Source organism: Trachurus trachurus, assembly GCF_905171665.1.
Source record: "Trachurus trachurus genome assembly, chromosome: 21".
NCBI lineage: Eukaryota > Metazoa > Chordata > Actinopteri > Carangiformes > Carangidae > Trachurus > Trachurus trachurus.
The window spans coordinates 17,382,017-17,399,502 of NC_139899.1; the positions used below are offsets into that span (position 1 = coordinate 17,382,017).

At 40.6% G+C, this 17,486-nt stretch overlaps 2 protein-coding genes across 5 annotated transcripts in view; one reads left to right on the forward strand and one right to left on the reverse strand.

The window, feature by feature from the left end:
- The window catches only part of hs6st3b (heparan sulfate 6-O-sulfotransferase 3b), a gene marked incomplete at both ends in the record, with an annotated part of 60,457 nt that extends 51,402 nt beyond the window's left edge, over nucleotides 1–9,055 (reverse strand). Inside the window, one exon of the mRNA XM_083996776.1 lies at nucleotides 8,511–9,055. Within this exon, the coding sequence (XP_083852902.1) occupies nucleotides 8,511–9,055 (545 nt within the window). The remainder of the gene's footprint in view (nucleotides 1–8,510) is intronic.
- A 4,928-nt stretch (nucleotides 9,056–13,983) lies between these two features.
- The window catches only part of uggt2 (UDP-glucose glycoprotein glucosyltransferase 2), a 40,366-nt gene continuing 36,863 nt past the window's right edge, over nucleotides 13,984–17,486 (forward strand). For 3 of the 4 annotated variants that reach the window (XM_083996772.1, XM_083996774.1, XM_083996775.1), the window contains exons 1-6: nucleotides 13,984–14,098; nucleotides 14,477–14,636; nucleotides 15,115–15,197; nucleotides 15,337–15,467; nucleotides 16,947–17,059; nucleotides 17,235–17,412. In XM_083996772.1, the coding sequence (XP_083852898.1) occupies nucleotides 14,503–14,636; nucleotides 15,115–15,197; nucleotides 15,337–15,467; nucleotides 16,947–17,059; nucleotides 17,235–17,412 (639 nt within the window). In that variant the 5' untranslated portion in view covers nucleotides 13,984–14,098; nucleotides 14,477–14,502. The remainder of the gene's footprint in view (nucleotides 14,099–14,476; nucleotides 14,637–15,114; nucleotides 15,198–15,336; nucleotides 15,468–16,946; nucleotides 17,060–17,234; nucleotides 17,413–17,486) is intronic. The other variant, XM_083996773.1, reaches the window with a different exon arrangement.

The following is a 17,486-nucleotide window of genomic DNA, read 5'->3' on the forward strand; positions in this document are numbered from 1 at the left end:
TACCTGGAACGCTACCAAGTCGTAGTTGTGACTTGAAGCTGTAACTTACGGTTTCAAAAGCCTGCCTTAAACGCAGCATTAGCCGAAACGGCCGCGAAGCTGATATCTGCTTTAAGCAAAAAGGTGAATTTAACTTAAATCTAGGCCTATTTGAATGTCTGGCCCCCAAGGTGTCTGTTGAGGAAAATTATGGCCCTTCGACAAATATAGTTGATGACCCTGCTCTAAATGCTCCACTGCCTTTTGGGCTGCCTGCTGTTTGATGCTTGACAGGTAGTATAGAACACAATGGGTATTTAGACCATTTTGTCTTAAAACAGCTGCCGGTTGTGTCTGAAAATATGGGATGAAACAAAGCATGGAGTGAAACAAAACAAAAGTTGCAGGCCATAAATCTAAAACAATGAGCTGAAATCCATGACGAAGCTTTATAGAGCTGAGAGGAACTACATGGTTGTTGATAAATCTGTGGGTTCATTTCCACGAGCAGCCTGATTCATATTAGCCTATACAGTATGTGTTCATTTCATCCTCTGTCAATATACAAATATTGATTAGAGCAGCTTTACCATGGATTAAAAAAAAACTTAATCCAGGTGAAAAATGTAAGTAGAATGACAGCACACAACATTTCATTGCTTCCCCCCCTGAGACTATCTATTTGATATAGTATCTCTCCTCTTATCTAGTATTAGTCTGAGTCTTAATCGATACTCTCAGATGGTGGAATGATGGAAATGTTCTTCAAAATATTCTCCTTGTTAATGAAGTCTTAGACTTTCTGCAAGAAAAGTGATTAAATCTTCTTAAAAAATTATTTTTAATATTTTCTTTCTCACATCACTCTTTAAAGGGATAGTTCAACATTTTGGCAAATTGGCCCATTGCCATAATCCCTATAGTTTTAGGAGTAGGTTCATTAATTCTCAGTGCAAGCTATTTTTAGAATGACGGAGCAGAACCGCAAGCTGCTCAGAGCTACGGAGGCTAATGGGATTTCTTGGTTTCCCTCATTAAACTCATCAAATACACAATCCAACAACTCCAAAACGCTCTTGTGGACAAGTTGTGACCTGCACATTCACCATGCTATGAGATAATACGGAACGTTACGAGACAGAGTTGTTTTCAAGGTAAATTCATTCAAAATTGCGTTCCCGTCGGGGGCAGTTTTCCGGCAAGCAGTCTCTGCATTTGCCTCGAAAACAACTCTGTCTCATAACGTTCCATTATTATCTCATAGCATGGTGAATGTCCAGGTCACAACTTGTCCATGAGAGTCCATGGAGTTTTTGGGTTGTGTATTTGATGAGTTTAATGAGGGAAACCAAGAAATCCCTTGAGCCTCCATAGCGTAGCTCTGAGCAGCTCATGTCTCTGCTCCGCCATTTAAAAAATAGCTTGCATCGACAATTAAAGGTAACAAACCTACTCCTGAAACTATAGGGATTATGGCAATGGGCCAATTTGCCAAAATGTTTAACTATCCCTTTAAGACTTCCTTGACCGTTTCAATTTCTTTGTCATGACAAGTGCTTGGTATATGCTGTTGCACTTTCTGCAGCGCTTAATTATCAAACTGACTGGACGACTGCTCAGGCCTGCCAGCGATGACGACTTGAATTAATGACACATGAAAAGCAATATCCGCACCCTGCAAGTCCAAGGCCTGCAAGGGTACTCTCAGCCCCACACATAATAAACATCCCATCATTGTGATGAGCACTTTGCCTCCCACATCTAAAAATATGACCAGAACTGTAAATCTGCTCAACTTTCCTCCTTCAGGTTCATCTGTGTCTGGAGGGCTTCAATTACCCTTCTGCTTTACTGTGTCTCATTGAGGTCCTGCAGTTTCACTCTCTGACTCAGCAAGGGGCTTCAGAGCCCACAGACCTAAAGTCTAAAGTCCATAAGGAGCAACAAGAGAATTTTATCAATTTACTGATATGAATAAATTTAATTAAAGTCTCAAGTTGGAGTTATCCTCGATGGTCAGACATGTTCAGATAAGATATTCTAACATCAATACATCTATGAATTAATACCTCATATACTTTAAAACCTTTGTGTGCTCAGAGAAAGAAGAAATATTACCATTTTAAACTGCATGACAATTAGGATGAATACCACATACTTAATAGACAGTGAGCAAAATTGTTTTTCAAACTCCTGTTTCCAAGGACAGGAATAAACTTTAACCCTCGGATGAGTGGTGACAAATTGAAAATAACACTAATATGAGTTGGGCGACAAGATACTGTGTGATTATGAAAATTGACTGAATCTAGGCCAGCGTCTGCAAAATGTAAAATACAACAGCTCTCTGCATTCAAGTTCATTTGGGTCAACTTGGTAATGTCTCCCTCCCACGTGCTGACTCAGGGAGATGCACAGCGCTGGTAGCTGTCATGCACAGGTAGTAGCTAGAGTGAGAGATGCGCATGGTTCAGTGATCAGAAGTGCATAACGACCACACAGTAATTGCAGCCTTCTCTGCATCCCTAAATAGGAATAAAATATGATGGGGAGTGTTATTCGGCTAAAGATTAGGACATGTTATCATGTGCCATGTAGGTAACACCAGTGAATCACTGCTCCTGATGAAACGGGTGGAAAAAACCCTACTTTAGGAAGCAACTAAATTACATAGCTTCAGATGCTTAATTACAGCTAAGAAACCCGATGAATTAAGTATGATCCCATGCAGCCAAGCAGATAAGTCCTAAAGTATTGCTATCTATCATTCAAACCCTAAGCTAAAGTAACCATGATGGAGACCTTATAGCACACAAAGGACTTTTCCTGTTACTTACAGTTATCGAAAACAGTACACTACATGTCCAATTAAAACTAGCGCAAACACACACATAGAGATAGGTCTACATCTAGGTCGTGTCTAAATTGTTCAGCCCTACAACCTCCAACAAAAAGGTGTCACAGAAGTATAAAGAAAGAAAAACAAAATCACTGCTACTCACCAATGACACTAAACTAGTGCCTATTTCTGTTCCTTTCTTCTGTCTTTTTTCTCTCATACACAATAAAGATAGCTCTGACAACACCTTTCTCAGACAGTCCATGTCACATAAAAACCCTGAGGACACTGTGATATAAACATCCAGAATCACAGCAGAGGACATCCTCTGTCACTGCTTTATCAACCACATCTCTCTCTCCCTCTCTCCCTCTCTCTGTTTCATCAAAGGAGGGCACTGAAGAGCGTCCATACTTTACTCTTGTTCTGGCTTTGGTCTCTTTGTATTTCTGAACTGAGCATTCATTATGCATAAGCAACAAGAAAGTTGCTAATGAAGATTTTATAATTGATAAAAACTGCAACATCAGCACATGCATAAAATTACCATGAGGCCACAGTTAAAAGGGAAGGAACTAAGATAAAACTGGAATTACCGCCTCGCTGTTGTATGCCTGAGCCATCAGGCCAAGATGCAGGAAATATGGTCACAATGTCTGAGTTACAGCATTGAATAATGGCCAGACGTGTATTTCTGGACATGCTGATGTCACAGTGAGTTTGACTTTTTACCATTTAGATACAGAAAGTGATCAGTTCATTTGACCCTTGCAGAAATTTGTGTTGTGTCATAATTAGTTTATGAATTTGTAAGTTATAGCCAAAAGCACTACCCGTAAGAGGCCAACACTTAAAAAGTGTGTGAGCTAATTCCACTTTACTTCATGTGAATGTTCTTAATACAGACTATAAATGGATGTAGCTGCTAAGTTGAGACCAGAGGACAAAGGGAAAAAGATGGGGCCTCTGAACACAACACAAGCAGGCATTAAAACAGATCAATTGTTAATTCAGTGTCAGCTGCCTCTGCTGCATGTATTAGCCACTCTTCTTTGTATTATAGCTTGTTTGCTGAGTGCAAACCTCAAATTTTCTACCTAGTAATTGCAAGGGCTGCGGCATACCCTTCACCACATCAGTCACTGAAAAACACACGCATACATTACATCTTGAATTGCTATGAGGAAAAAAACCTTTACTGTGCATCTGGATGTAAAGACATGAAGATTATCATGCTGATCTGGGGGAATACAAGTAGTTTTATCCAAATGTGTGCTAAACCTAATTGGATGAAGATGGTTGGATAGAGTGAAAGTGTTGCTGCAAGTATTGTTTAAGCTGTGGAAGTAATAATGTTTTTTCCTCTCTTTGCATAAATGAAGCCTTTTCTTTCTTTATATTTAATATTTTAATGAGAACAAGTGAATTAAAGAGTCATGGGTTAGAAAAACAAGAACTACTTTTAAGTCTGTGTGTGTCAGTTCAGAGTTATTGTGGCTCTCCTGAATCTAAACTGAATCATTTTTCATTGGCCCATGACCTGATGTGAGAAAAGAACAAAACAAACACAACTCTCATAGCAACAAGATTTATATAGACTATAGAATAATAAAATAAATATGAATCTCTGTAACAAATACAAATTCCTGAGTAATGAGCTGGCTGTGGAGTGTGCTTGAACTCGTCAAAGATGTGTATCATAAATGTAGTGCACCACCACTGTGATAGACTCCTTTGTGAGAGTTGAAATATGAATAATTTGCAACTAATGTCAGGTCAACACTCATTCAAAAACATGTCATTAAAACATGTACAAATGTACACTTGTGATTCGGTCGAGAGAGGGCCGATAGGAACATACGGTAAGAGATGTTGGCATCGTCAACGGCGACAAACACAAAAAGATTGATGACCCTGCCTGACTAATTACATTCACTTGTGTATCGACTAAACATCCCCTTTTCAGTGCATGTCAACAACCTGAGATCGATAATACAGATACAAATAATTAAAGCTATGCAGAGGAATGTGGAAAAATTAGAAGTTCAGGTATACAAAGTGGTTACCCCCACACACCCCATCCCCTCGCTCCACTAAGGGGATACTACTGTGTAAAAGTTTGTGTCACATAAACCGATGAAGAAGTCTCTCCTTTGTGTCACGGTTGCTGCCTCTGCCCTGTTTATACTGGATTCTTTGCCTGTGTCTCTTCCACCCACCAACCAGATGCCCCTGGATTTTCCTCCTGTTACTGATCCACCTGCTCCACCTGTTTGACATTCCCAATCACACCTGTTTCTCATTCTCCTTATTTTCTCCCCTGTATTTATAACTTGCTTCTTTTTACAAATATCCAATATCTATACTTATTGTAGATACCTGTTGTCTATTTGCTTGCCTGCCTGCCAAACCGCTTGAAAACTAATTTCATTTATTTAACTCCACCAGTCTCCTATACTTGCTGGTGCTGGGCTCCTCCCTGCCTGTGCTCCTATACCACCAGCTGTGATACTTTGGTTTGAATGAATCTTAATGTGCATGCATAAACTTTTTTTGTGTTCTGGTTGAGTGACCTTGCTCTACATGGAAGATGCATCTTCCCTGTGCTTTCTGATGTGTGATAAAGGCTTCATGTGGCTTTAACACTACTAATGACACTGCTGGAGAATAACATCTAAAACTGTCCTTAATTATGAGACTGGATGATTTAACAGAACTGGTCTTGCACAGTTCATCTACCAGGAACAGTGTGGGTTGTACTGATTCATATACGCTTCTGTGATTATTAAGATGATAATAAAGAAATTTATACATGGATAATTGGACACCCTAAGCCCAACACAACTGATTTATTCAAGGTGTATTGTGTATGCTTCACTGGATACTTCCAGCTCTATGTTTGATAATCACATTTCCTCACCTCAGACCTTCAGCCGCAACAATAAAGCTGTGTCCCTGTTGTTTTTTAATCTCTGTGGCATTTTCTTTCTGTACTATGACAGAAACAGACTCTAACATATTGCAGTGAGAAACAAAATAAGCTCATTCTCTATTCAATGGAAAAGCAACATCAAAACATTTCTCTGATACTGACCTTCAACCTTTAACTAAACATGCAAATCTTATCTCAAGACATGATTCTCCGAGTTTGCTTTATGCCTTTTGGAAATCAATCCCAGGTTTAGTTATCCAGTATCATATAGAATATATATGTGCCCATTATGCCAGACCAAGCAGTTGAATACTGAACATGTAGCTAACAATCAGAAATCATTTTTAGCAACTCTCCTCTGTAGAGGCCCCTGAAACTGCCCAAGAGGAAAACAACCTGCTCAACAAGCCATATTCATTCAGCAGGCAATCATAATACCATGATGCTCTCCGCAAAGCAACTTAAGAGGATGGCACTCAGAGGTATGTTTCTCCAAAAAGCCCCTGAAGAGAGCTGTCCTGCCTGCTCCACTTCTCCCCTGACTGACAGCACACTCCAGAGGAGCCACACTGCAAGACACGCACACTGATCCAGTCTGACACGCCTGACCTTTCCTGGGCCGCACGGCTGGCTCACCGTGCTGTGCGCCCTGCCCAGCTGAAAAGGCCATACAATGCCATGCAGGCAGTGCCATCGCAGCCCACCTCATACCTCACCCCCCTCCTCCTCCTCTTCCCCCTCCTCCTTATACTGCCATCTCAAGAGCTGGCAAGGTGAATGCCTGGGACTGCAGAAAGACAGCCACTCAATCTGAGAGGCTCTCAACCGCATAACAAGGGCATGCCATCTGAATTTGGCAGTGATATACGATTGGTATTCCCCATTGTACCCTTAGGTGGAGTGAAGATTTTTTGTAACAAGTGGATTATTGTGTTTTTCACTACAAATGATGCATTTTTCTGTGCAAGAGACCTTTTTTTTTTTTTTTTTTACTTTGACCTTATACCATTAAATATATTTTAATTAAGGCATTACTTATACACAAAATGATTTGAAGAATGAAATTTGCATAATGCTTTTAGTCATCTCACTTAGTAAATGTGCCGTGTGCGGTGGATGGTTAGTGAGGGGTTCTAACATAATGTGTCTGCCAGCAGTCTTGGTCGAGGCAGAATAATCTCAGAATAGATGCTGCAGGAGCCCACTAAAGAACAAGGGATGGGAGGACTGTAAGTGCAGAATAGATTCTGCAGCTGTGAAATGAAGAGCTGTCGCATCCAGTGAGCACTTTCCTGAGTAAAGGAAACACTTGGTACAGCAGAAATAAATCATGGGCTCGTGTACTTCAGTGCATGATTGTATTTTTCAAAACAGACAGGGATATCGTCCAGCGTGTGAGACAAGACGTTTGGTCAGTGCTTCTCCTATCTGATGTTTGCGTACACAAGTATCTGTGAGAATATTTAACTGACTAATAGACTTTAAACATGCTAGATTAATGAACAGCCTGAACTATAATGCAATTTAAAAAAGTCACAGACTCCAGAAACACTAACTGAATAGAAATATACACACAGCCACTCTGCTGAGTACAAAACGCAAACAGAGACATATTTTGCTGATGTGGTGACTGGCTCATTACAATGCATCCTTCTTTGTAATTGTGCTGCATCTCTGTTACATTGTGAATGTCTGAATGTACAGCAATTACAACTCAGTGGTTCTGAGAGAGAGTGAGCTAGTTATGCAAGCCAACAAGAGCACCTCAAAGAGACACTGACACATCGCACAAAGGCAGAGGACGCAAAGAAAGAGTCGTGTGCGCTGATGTATGGGCCACATCTGAGTACAGATGTAGTGCAAGTTCAGCACTGTTATTGAGAAAAATGGACTCTCTCATTCACAAGGAAGAAAATATAGCAAAGAAAATCAGTCACTATCCCTTTAACCAAACCCTTGTGGATTCAGAGTGCATGTGTGTGCTTTCATAAATTTCTCTGTCAGATTTCAATAGGCGCAATTAAGAGTTTTCACCAGGGCAATAAAAGTGTTCCCCGCCAGGTGTGAGAACATTTGGACTGTGCTCTCATAAACAACTTAATTTCTTCTGTAAAAGGTGGGTGGGGGCTCAGTCAGTAGTCGAGTACAATTATTTAATTGCACATTTAGGGAGAATAACGGCAGCACATCTGGAACAAGTTCTATGTGAATGAGCAGACGGGAACATTTAGAAAAAAACACAGGCAATTCATATAAGGGTCAAGCAAAGTAAAGTACTAGGTTGATTGCAGTTTTGTAGTTTGTTCCATTACATTATGCCCAGTCTCACATGCTGATACACACACCCACCTGCCAAAGATGTGAAGTAACTGATTGCCGAGTGCAATTATTTGCCATTTGGTTCCTTTGTGGAAGTGTGCAGTAGCCTACATATCTCATCTGTAAATGTCTCATCTGTGAACTCATGCTCTATTCCTGACTTAATAATAAGGCTGTAATTCTCCAGGGGGGAGACGTGAGAACCCATCTTAGCCTGTACTCATTCCATCACTGCTCAAGCCTGAAGTCTGTGCCAAATTACATAAATTCAGAATTAAAGTTACATGTGGAGTGCATCAAGGGGCCCCAGTGGTTTGTGTAATGCATGTCTGTTTGAGCACACCATCTGTGACCCTAGACCTACAGTATAAGGGGACAAGGAGATTTTTTTTTTGTTTGTTTTTTGCACACCTGTTTGTTCACACGCACACTCGCACATACCTTTTATTCCTCTGGGCCTCCTTCTTATCCATAATAACAGGTACACAGTTCGTTAGCTCGGTCCAGTCTGCGTGCAGTCCGCAGCTCCAGCCAGTGGAGAACCGGGAGAAGAGCCAGGACTCCTCTTTCCCTGGTCGGTGGCATGTGCATTTCTTCTGTCCTGGCTTGCAGTCGCACGGCTGCTCCAAGCGAATATTCCTCACCAAGTGCCTCCCGAAAGTGGTTCCCCCGGTCTTCTGGATGTGCAGAAACACTATCACGTCGTCCCCTTTGATGTTGAACTCCACGTGTCTGTCAAGGTCTCTCTCGGTGAAGTTGAATTTGGACGGCAGTTTTGGGGGGCTGTCATCCTCCAGGTCTTGATCTCTGTAGAAATCATCCGTGTCCTGGTACGGGGTGGAAAGTAGGTTTACCCCTTCAAATTTCTCCCCAGTCTTAAAGTGGCACGAATTACTGCCGGCGGGGCATATGTACTGATAACCTATCATAACAAAAAGGACGGCTAAAATAGGAACCAAGATGAGCTTACTGGATCTATCATCCATTATATCAGGGTAGTGTCTTTCATTCCATTACTGTGAATAATAAGTAGCACCCACTGGTTCTTCAGGTAGCCTATCAATAATCCTCCATGCCTCAGACACATTAAAGGTGCAGTTTATTCAAAAGCCTCATGTTGATCAAATAACACCATCCAAAGACGCATAATGTGGATAAAAAGAAGAAGAAGACAGATCCACCTTAAGGTTATAGTTACACTACTTGCACGCCGCCTGCACTGCGCTGGAAATCTTGTCCAAAGTCAAGAGTCATGGCATTAAAATGTTTGGCTGTCCAACTTCTGAAGCCGGTGGAGAGCTGCATCCGCGCCTGCGACGACTCCCATGCTCCGGTATCAAGTTAGTGCTGAGGCAACCGAGGAGAGTTTTTTTTTTTTTTTAGTTTCGATCTTCGTATATATTTTGTCTGAGCAGTTCCCGAGCTAAATCGCAGTGAGGATCATTTGTGCAGTGGACTTGTTTCGGCAGAAATATCGCATGATGGGTCGGACCGCTGAGCTGGATCCTCCGGCGGCAGCATCCTCTACAGCAGCAGCCTCCGCGGGTAGAGGCGGTCTGACTGACTCTGCTGAAGCAGTGCTTTTTGAGAGGATGCTGCTGCTGCTGCTACTGCTGCTGCTGCTGCTGCATCCGATCCGACAAATATGCGTTATGCTCTCGCCGTGGTTAGACTGGCTGGGAAAGCTCCACATCCCCATCCCGTCCATCCCATAATCTTGTTAAACAGTGCAAAGCCAGAAGCCCAAACGGACCCTGAACTGAGACAACATGGAGATTTAACCACATATAAATACCAAATCCGATGTAACTTTTTTGAAGCACATTCATTCGAGTGTGACCTTTGAGGATTAAAGAGATAACACTATTTCTCTGCTTACCGCTTATGGTTGCCAGTTTTAAGTATAAACCGTTTTTAAACAGCCCAATTTAATGTCTAATAGCTGCTAAAAAAAAAAAAGAGGGGGGGGGGGGGGGGGGGGGGGGGATTGTGCTGTTGTTAAAAGTGAAACAGCTGCAACAGTAATGTTATAGTCCCACAACCACAAGTGCATCTATCTATAGATAGATGCACTATCTATCTATCTATCTATCTATCTATCTATCTATCTATCTATCTATCTATCTATCTATCTATCTATCTATCTATCTATCTCTGTCTGAAATGCCATATTAAAATGTTGTTAGTTGCCATCTGTCAAAAATGTCCAAAGTTTTAACTAATATGAAATGGAGAAAGCTTTACAGAAACCACTGAGGTGATGCCAAAATTGGGATTAAAGAAGTCCAGCTATTTTACATGCACGAGCATTAGTTTAGTTTAGAAGTAGTTATAGGTTATAACAACAGTGGTATAAAGCTATCAGGGATTCTGTGGAAAATCATCCAATAGATTATAAATCATATTTCTTCCTCCTTCACACTGATTTAAAGTTGATTTACAATTCCTTAAAAAAAAAGAAGTATACAAACTTTATAAAAGTCGAGTCAGATTTATTCACATAGTCCAGTAACCACAAGTCACAATATTTGCCTCAAGGGATTAACAATCTGTATAGCATATAGACACCTTGTATCCTTAGGCTGGGATTCAGATAAGGAAAAACCCAATAATCCCTTTAAGGGCAAAAAAAAAGAGCAACTGAGGAGGGATCCCTCATCCAGGAATGACAGACAATATTGTGTGTAAAGAATATAAAACTACACTAAAAACCTGGTGGTATGCCTCCAGAGTCATCTAAAATATACATTTTTGAAATACTTTTATGATTGCAAGGTGAAGTTCAGATTCAGATTCAGATATTTTTTATTCATGTACTTTGCAAGAGAGAATATATTACAGATTTACAATTATGACAGATGTACATGAAAGGGAACCCCAAGGAAGCAGAAACTGCTTATAAGTAGGGGACCTTGAGTAATATCTAAAAAGTGTTTTGTTAGGTCAAACTGACTTTGACCTTTGACCACTAAATCTAATAATTTCATTCAAGTCATACTGTAGCCTAGATATTGTGCGCACAAGAATGGGAGGGACAGGCTGACCATAGACTGTATACGGACTGACAGATGTGGGTGGGCTACCAACAGACAGCAGGTCAACAACCTGAAAACAATATGCTTCCAAGTCTGGCTAGCTGCCGTCGAGACAACAATATGAGGATGACAAAGTTACAGAGATGATAAACCTGATATAACCTGTTATACCTGTTATAAATAGCTAGATTGTCTCTCTAATTATGTAGACTTAATAATAGACATATTTTAAGTCTACATAACTGACTTAATAGACAAATTCTTTCATCTACAATAATGATATTGTTGCACCTACTGTAGCCTACAACTTGCATTTGTTATGCATAAGCTCCTCATCCACATAATTGACCCTGACAAATCCTGAAGCTAACTTTATGGCTGAACAGTTTTATATCTAAAAACAAGTTAGCTGCAGTACCTATAGTTCTTTCTCTCTCTCTTTTTTTGTTGTTGTTGGTGGGCAGTGGGTTATACTCCCTCATAGTCCATTAAATCCATCCCCTGATGTAGATTTCAAAGTTCAGCTTAACTCATGTTTAAAATGTTTTCATCTTTATAAGATGCTGCTGATACCGCTTGTATGCAGAAATACAAAATAATGAATGAATTGTGTGCAACTACGGAAGCCGAGAACGGCCAGGTCCGTATAAATTTTTTTTATTACCGTTTTCTCGTGATAACGACTTATTATTTCGTTATCTCGAGATAACAAAGTCCGTTTTCTCGTGATAACGAATTAATTTATTTCGTTATCTCGAGATAACAAAGACCGTTTTCTCGTGATAACGAAATAATCATAGAATGTGTCGTTGACATGGTTGCCTAGCAACAGGAGGCTACTGTTCAGCTCGAGCATGGGGCAGTTAACTTTTCTACTCTACTCTACTCACTGTGTGATTATTGTCCACACCAGCTGTCAACAATAACTTACCAGTAAGTTACACTTAACGTTAGTTTGTATAACGTCACTGTGCTGGGTTTATTTAAGGGGCTACCGGCCGGTGGACTGGTCCCATATATCCTGTTTCAGCTAAGCTAACGTTAGCTACTGGCTGCTGCTGTCAGAAATCACAACCTTATTTACTTATATCTCGAACCATCAGACACCTGTTGCCTGCGACCACTGACATGTAGGCTAATGTTCATTTGGCAAGACAGCAGTGTTCATGAGCTTTATCTGAGCAGCAACTAGCTAACATTACCTTAGCTGAAGCTGCCATAACGTAGTCTACTCTCATGTGTTTATGCTAACCTGTAAGTTAGCCCCTTGAATAAACCCAGCTCAATAAACAAACTAATGTTAAGTGTAACTTACCGGTACTTCATTGTTGACTTGACAGCTCCTCAGAGCAGACTAACGTTAGTGGCAGCTCTTGAAGGCTGAAGTCAGGATGATGTGATCACATTAATCAGCTCACTGATACGAGTTCTACACATGGTTTGGGGCAATTATCCCACGAAAAACATCTCTTCTGTTACGTTATATCTGTAGATGTGTAGTGTTTCCAACAGACTCGCTTTAGTAGCCTCCTGCTACGAACATACAGCGGCTAACCAGCTGCTACCATGGATGTATTATATAAACCGTCTTTGATTATATTAAACAGAAGCGATTGCACCGGGGAAACATGTTGCTAGGCAACCATGTCAACGACACATTCTATGATTATTTCGTTATCACGAGAAAACGGTCTTTGTTATCTCGAGATAACGAAATAAATTAATTCGTTATCACGAGAAAACGGACTTTGTTATCTCGAGATAACGAAATAATAAGTCGTTATCACGAGAAAACGGTAATAAAAAATTTTTATACGGACCTGGCCGTTCTCGGCTTCCGTATTTAGGGCTTCCGTATTATCGCGAGATTTCGAAGTAGAGAAAAAATTACTCAAAAAAACAGGGAAAAAAATTACTCAGAAAAACAAGGGGAAAAAATTACTCAGAAAAACAAGGGGAAAAGATTACTCAGAAAAACAGGGGGGAAAAAAATTACTCAGAAAAATAGGAAAAAAAATTACTCAGAAAAACAGAAATAATTACTCAGAAAAACTGATCCAAAAAAAATTACTCAGAAAAACAGGAAAAAAATTACTCAGAAAAACTGATCCAAAAAAATTACTCAGAAAAACAGGAAAAAAATTACTCAGAAAAACTGATCCAAAAAAATTACTCAGAAAAACAGAAAAAAATACTCAGAAAAACTGATTTTAAAAAAAATTACTCAGAAAAACAGAAAAAATTACTCAGAAAAACTGATTTTTAAAAAAATTACTCAGAAAAACAGAAAAAATTACTCAGAAAAACAGGATCTGTATTTTTTTTTATTGAATGAATGCAATAAGCTTCCGTACACTTGAAATATAATTGCCAAAATAAAAACTTACATTCACCCTACATCCCACAAGATTTAACTGATTGAACTCTACATATAATTCCAAAACAAATGTAATTGAAGACAAATACAAAGTAGCCTACAGTGAGCACCTTTTCCCACTGAAGAGCCATAACAGATTACCCAAAAATACTAAAGAAAACAAAATGCATGTTTCTGTAGCTATTTCTTCCCAGGTCCAGAGTGACACAGTCAGGCTCCCGGTGGAAGCTGGCCAGCAACCAACAACACGCTTGAGTGTTTGGTGGGAAACAGCTTTTGAGCTTCGGCGTCCGACTTCATAGCTGTCTATCACCGTGCCGGAGTAAATCCCCACCTCTACACCAGCTTTTATCTAACTTCACAGCCACCACGACTCACTGTGTCCATAAAAATGACGTCGTTAATTTTACCTTAAAACATTTACACGCGTTGCGTAATTTTTCATAACGAGGCTGTTTCGGTCCCGTGTGACGGTCAGCGCGAGCCACCCCGTTGCACCGCCGCCGGTTCGCGTGCTAACTGTACGGGTTGACAGCACAGACAGTTAGCTGCCCAAAATACCGAGCTGAAGCGTCTTGCTTTGTATGGAAGCGGTCAGCATCAGGAAGCGGTGAGAGGTGAATTATTGGAAACGTATTAACCAATTCCTAAGTAGTACTAATTACGCTTTTTACGATAATTGTGCGTTAAATCACGCTAGTGTAGCGCTATGCTAGTCTGTTTACCTTTATGCTACAAGCCAAGTTAACTTCACCCTCAACCGTTATTTTACAGTACGCTAAGTAACGTCTGGTGTAGCTAACAGCTCAGTGTGACTTTCTCACGGAGCTCCTTGCTTAACGTTACATTTGCGGGTTTGTTTTTTGTATATATATCTGTGTGTTCGTGTTGTGTTTGAGTTTAACTTACAGTAACTACGTGGCACTGAGTGGCACCTCTCACACACAGGGAGGGCAGCGTTGACCCCCGCTGATTTCTTCTCTCTCTCTCTGTAGGTTCATGAGACGTCGTGCCGGATATAATGAGGGCTGTTATTGTGTCGTCACTGCTGCTGCTGCTGCTGCTGCACATACATCATGTCACATCAGCACCCAAAGGAGTTACTGCCGGTCTGAAAGCCAAGTGGAGCATGACGCCTTTCCTCCTGGAGACAAGGTAACGTTAGTACTCATCATCCCTGGACATGCATTCAAACAGATAGGCAGTGACCACCCCCCACCTCCCCACCCACAAACACGCACGCACGCACACGCACGCACAAGCAATCTGGACCAGGGGTTAAATCGGGATTTGTCAGCAGGGGCAGTTTTTAACCCCACCTGTTGGGGGTTGCGAACCGAGGTCATCAAAGGGGGCAATTTCTTCTGGGGAAAGTACCTCCACTGAAAACTGTGTAGACCTTGTGTGGAGATGTGGATAGTCCAGATTAACAAGGGCACTGTTTGCAAATGTTTTTAATTTAATTCCACATAAAAGACTTACAATATTTGGACTTTTGCTTAAATGTAAATTCTAACAACAGCTTTGTTGGTGCTGAGTAATAATGTAGTAGGACTGTAAGGGAATGGCTCCTTAGGTACTCAGAGTGTTTTCTTTCTAATGCTGACTGATGCTTTCATTTTCTCCTATGCAGTGAGTTTATCGGAGAAGATGGGAACGAGAAATTCTGGCAGTTTGTTGACACTGTGAAAGAGCTCACCGTGTACAAGCAAGGAGGTATGATGTTTGAAACCACATTCTTACTTCAGTTATGGAGGAGTATAGTAACAGATTGTTATTAATAATGTTTCACCATGGCAGGTCTGCCTGTCCTCTATAACTGATTCACTATAACAAATGTTGTCGTGTCTTTCAGAGTCTGTGCGCTCATACTATAACTTGGTTATTAAGAAGGCTGGCCAGTTCCTCACTGATCTGCAAGTTAATCTTCTCAAATTTGCTCTGGCCCTGCGGACCTACTCACCAGCTGTTCATGCCTCCCAACAGGTATGTAGTGAATCTAAATAGTGTGAATTAAGCTGTCAAAATAAGCTTATTGGAACACAAGGGGCACAAAGTGCATTTCTTGTTAGGGGGTGGTAGTTAGATAGTTAGTGTAATCATAACCCAGGTTCTCTGCTGGCTTCAGGTTCCTATCAGTCACGTCAGCACAGCACTTTAATTGGAGGTACTAATTATTCCCAAAGCACCTTGTTAAATAGTCCACATTGATTAACTCCACTTGTTTTTGACCACACTATTGGTGTATCTCTGTGGTTTCTCACAGAATTAGAATGTGTAATTATTGTTTATCTCTAACTGTTTCAGTGACAAACAATGTTAATGTTGTCTCTTTTTGTAATCTTCTCAGATACATTAATCAATGTGAACATTATGCATCCTTGTATTACTTGCTATAAAAATTCTGGCCTTGTCATAGTGTTGAAAGAACTGATCCCTCTTGAATCCTCATCATCCATCCATCCATCCATCCATCCATCCATCCATCCATCCATCCATCCATCCATCCATCCATCCATCCATCCATCCCACATTATCATATTTAGCTTACCCCTCTATAACACGTGCGAGTATTAGGCATCACAAATCACGAATATGGGACCAGCTGACATTAGAGAGGGAGGATGTGTTGCTCAAGCTACTGAGTGTAAAAATGCATTATGGTTTCAAAGAGGGGGGAAGCAGGGAGAGGGTTAGGATAGATGCTCCATATCTACAACATCAGAGGTCAAAAGATTTTTCCCAGTGAGTAAATATGAGAGGTTAAAAGCTGTAGTCAGAAAGGAAGTGTTGTAATGGAAAGTGTGGCTGTGTAGGTATATCAATTTATTGTGTTGAGTCATCTGTCCTACTGTGCATTTTATATTATTGTCAAGGGCATACTGTTTGTATGGGGAATACACAAAAGTACCATATGATTTGAGTTTTAAATGGATACTTATCTGTGGATTGAATTTAACTTTAGTACTGAGTGGCTTAGTGCAATTTCAGTTCATTCTATGTCCACAATTTCTTAACCTTTTGATTGTCGTGGTCTTGGCAGTGATTAGCAGAGAGTTCATTGTGATGATAGTGATGCACTGTGATGATGAATTTCTCTCATTTAAAAATGTGTTAAATATTTGAGTGAGGAATGGCCATTTGCGGGTGAAATGAAGTGCTGCGCTGCACGGTGCAAATCGGTGGAATGATTGCCGGAGTGTACTGAGAATAAATCAATCTGGTTTCAGAATTAACTAATTAACTCTGCCCCATGTTAAAGAGTGAGGCGCTGGTGGTGCTGGACTCTGTAATTGCCATGTTGTATTTTTCTTTTGTACATGCCACATCACATCACTGAGATCACATGCATTTTAATGTGTGCATTGCAACTCTTATGGGAACAAAACACCAATTTCTGGAAGTATTAGTATCATGTTGTAGCCAGTGTGTTGCAGAATGTTCTTTCCCTCCTGCTCTTAACAGATAGCTGGTGATGAGCCTCCGCCTGAGGCTTGCCCTGCCTTTGTCTCCATCCATGGTCAACATAGCTGCAGCACCAAGGACGTCAAGAAGCTCCTGAAGGCAGCTGCAGGCAGGTAACATGAAATGGCACTGTCTTCTTGTTCAAGGATAAACTGATCTCATAGAGCACAACAAGTTAAAAAGTTAAGATAGTGAGTTTGCTATTAAAATTGTATTTTTTTATGCTACCACTGTGTGTATCATTCGATGTTATTTCTGAAATGCCTGAATATTTTCAAATGTCTACAGGCCGAAACCATTTTTATACAAGAATGATCACACGTATCCAGGAGTCAACAAAACAGACGTTCCAGTGGTGATCCTTTATGCTGAGATTGGAACCAAGAAGTTCACCTCATTTCACAAAGTGCTGTCTGAGAAAGCTCAAGAAGGCACACTCGTGTATGTGCTGCGCCATTTTGTAGCGGTGAGTAGTAATGCTTTAACAGCCTTTTTAAAGTGGTTTTCAACTTATTGCACTGGTTGACTTCTCTCCACGTT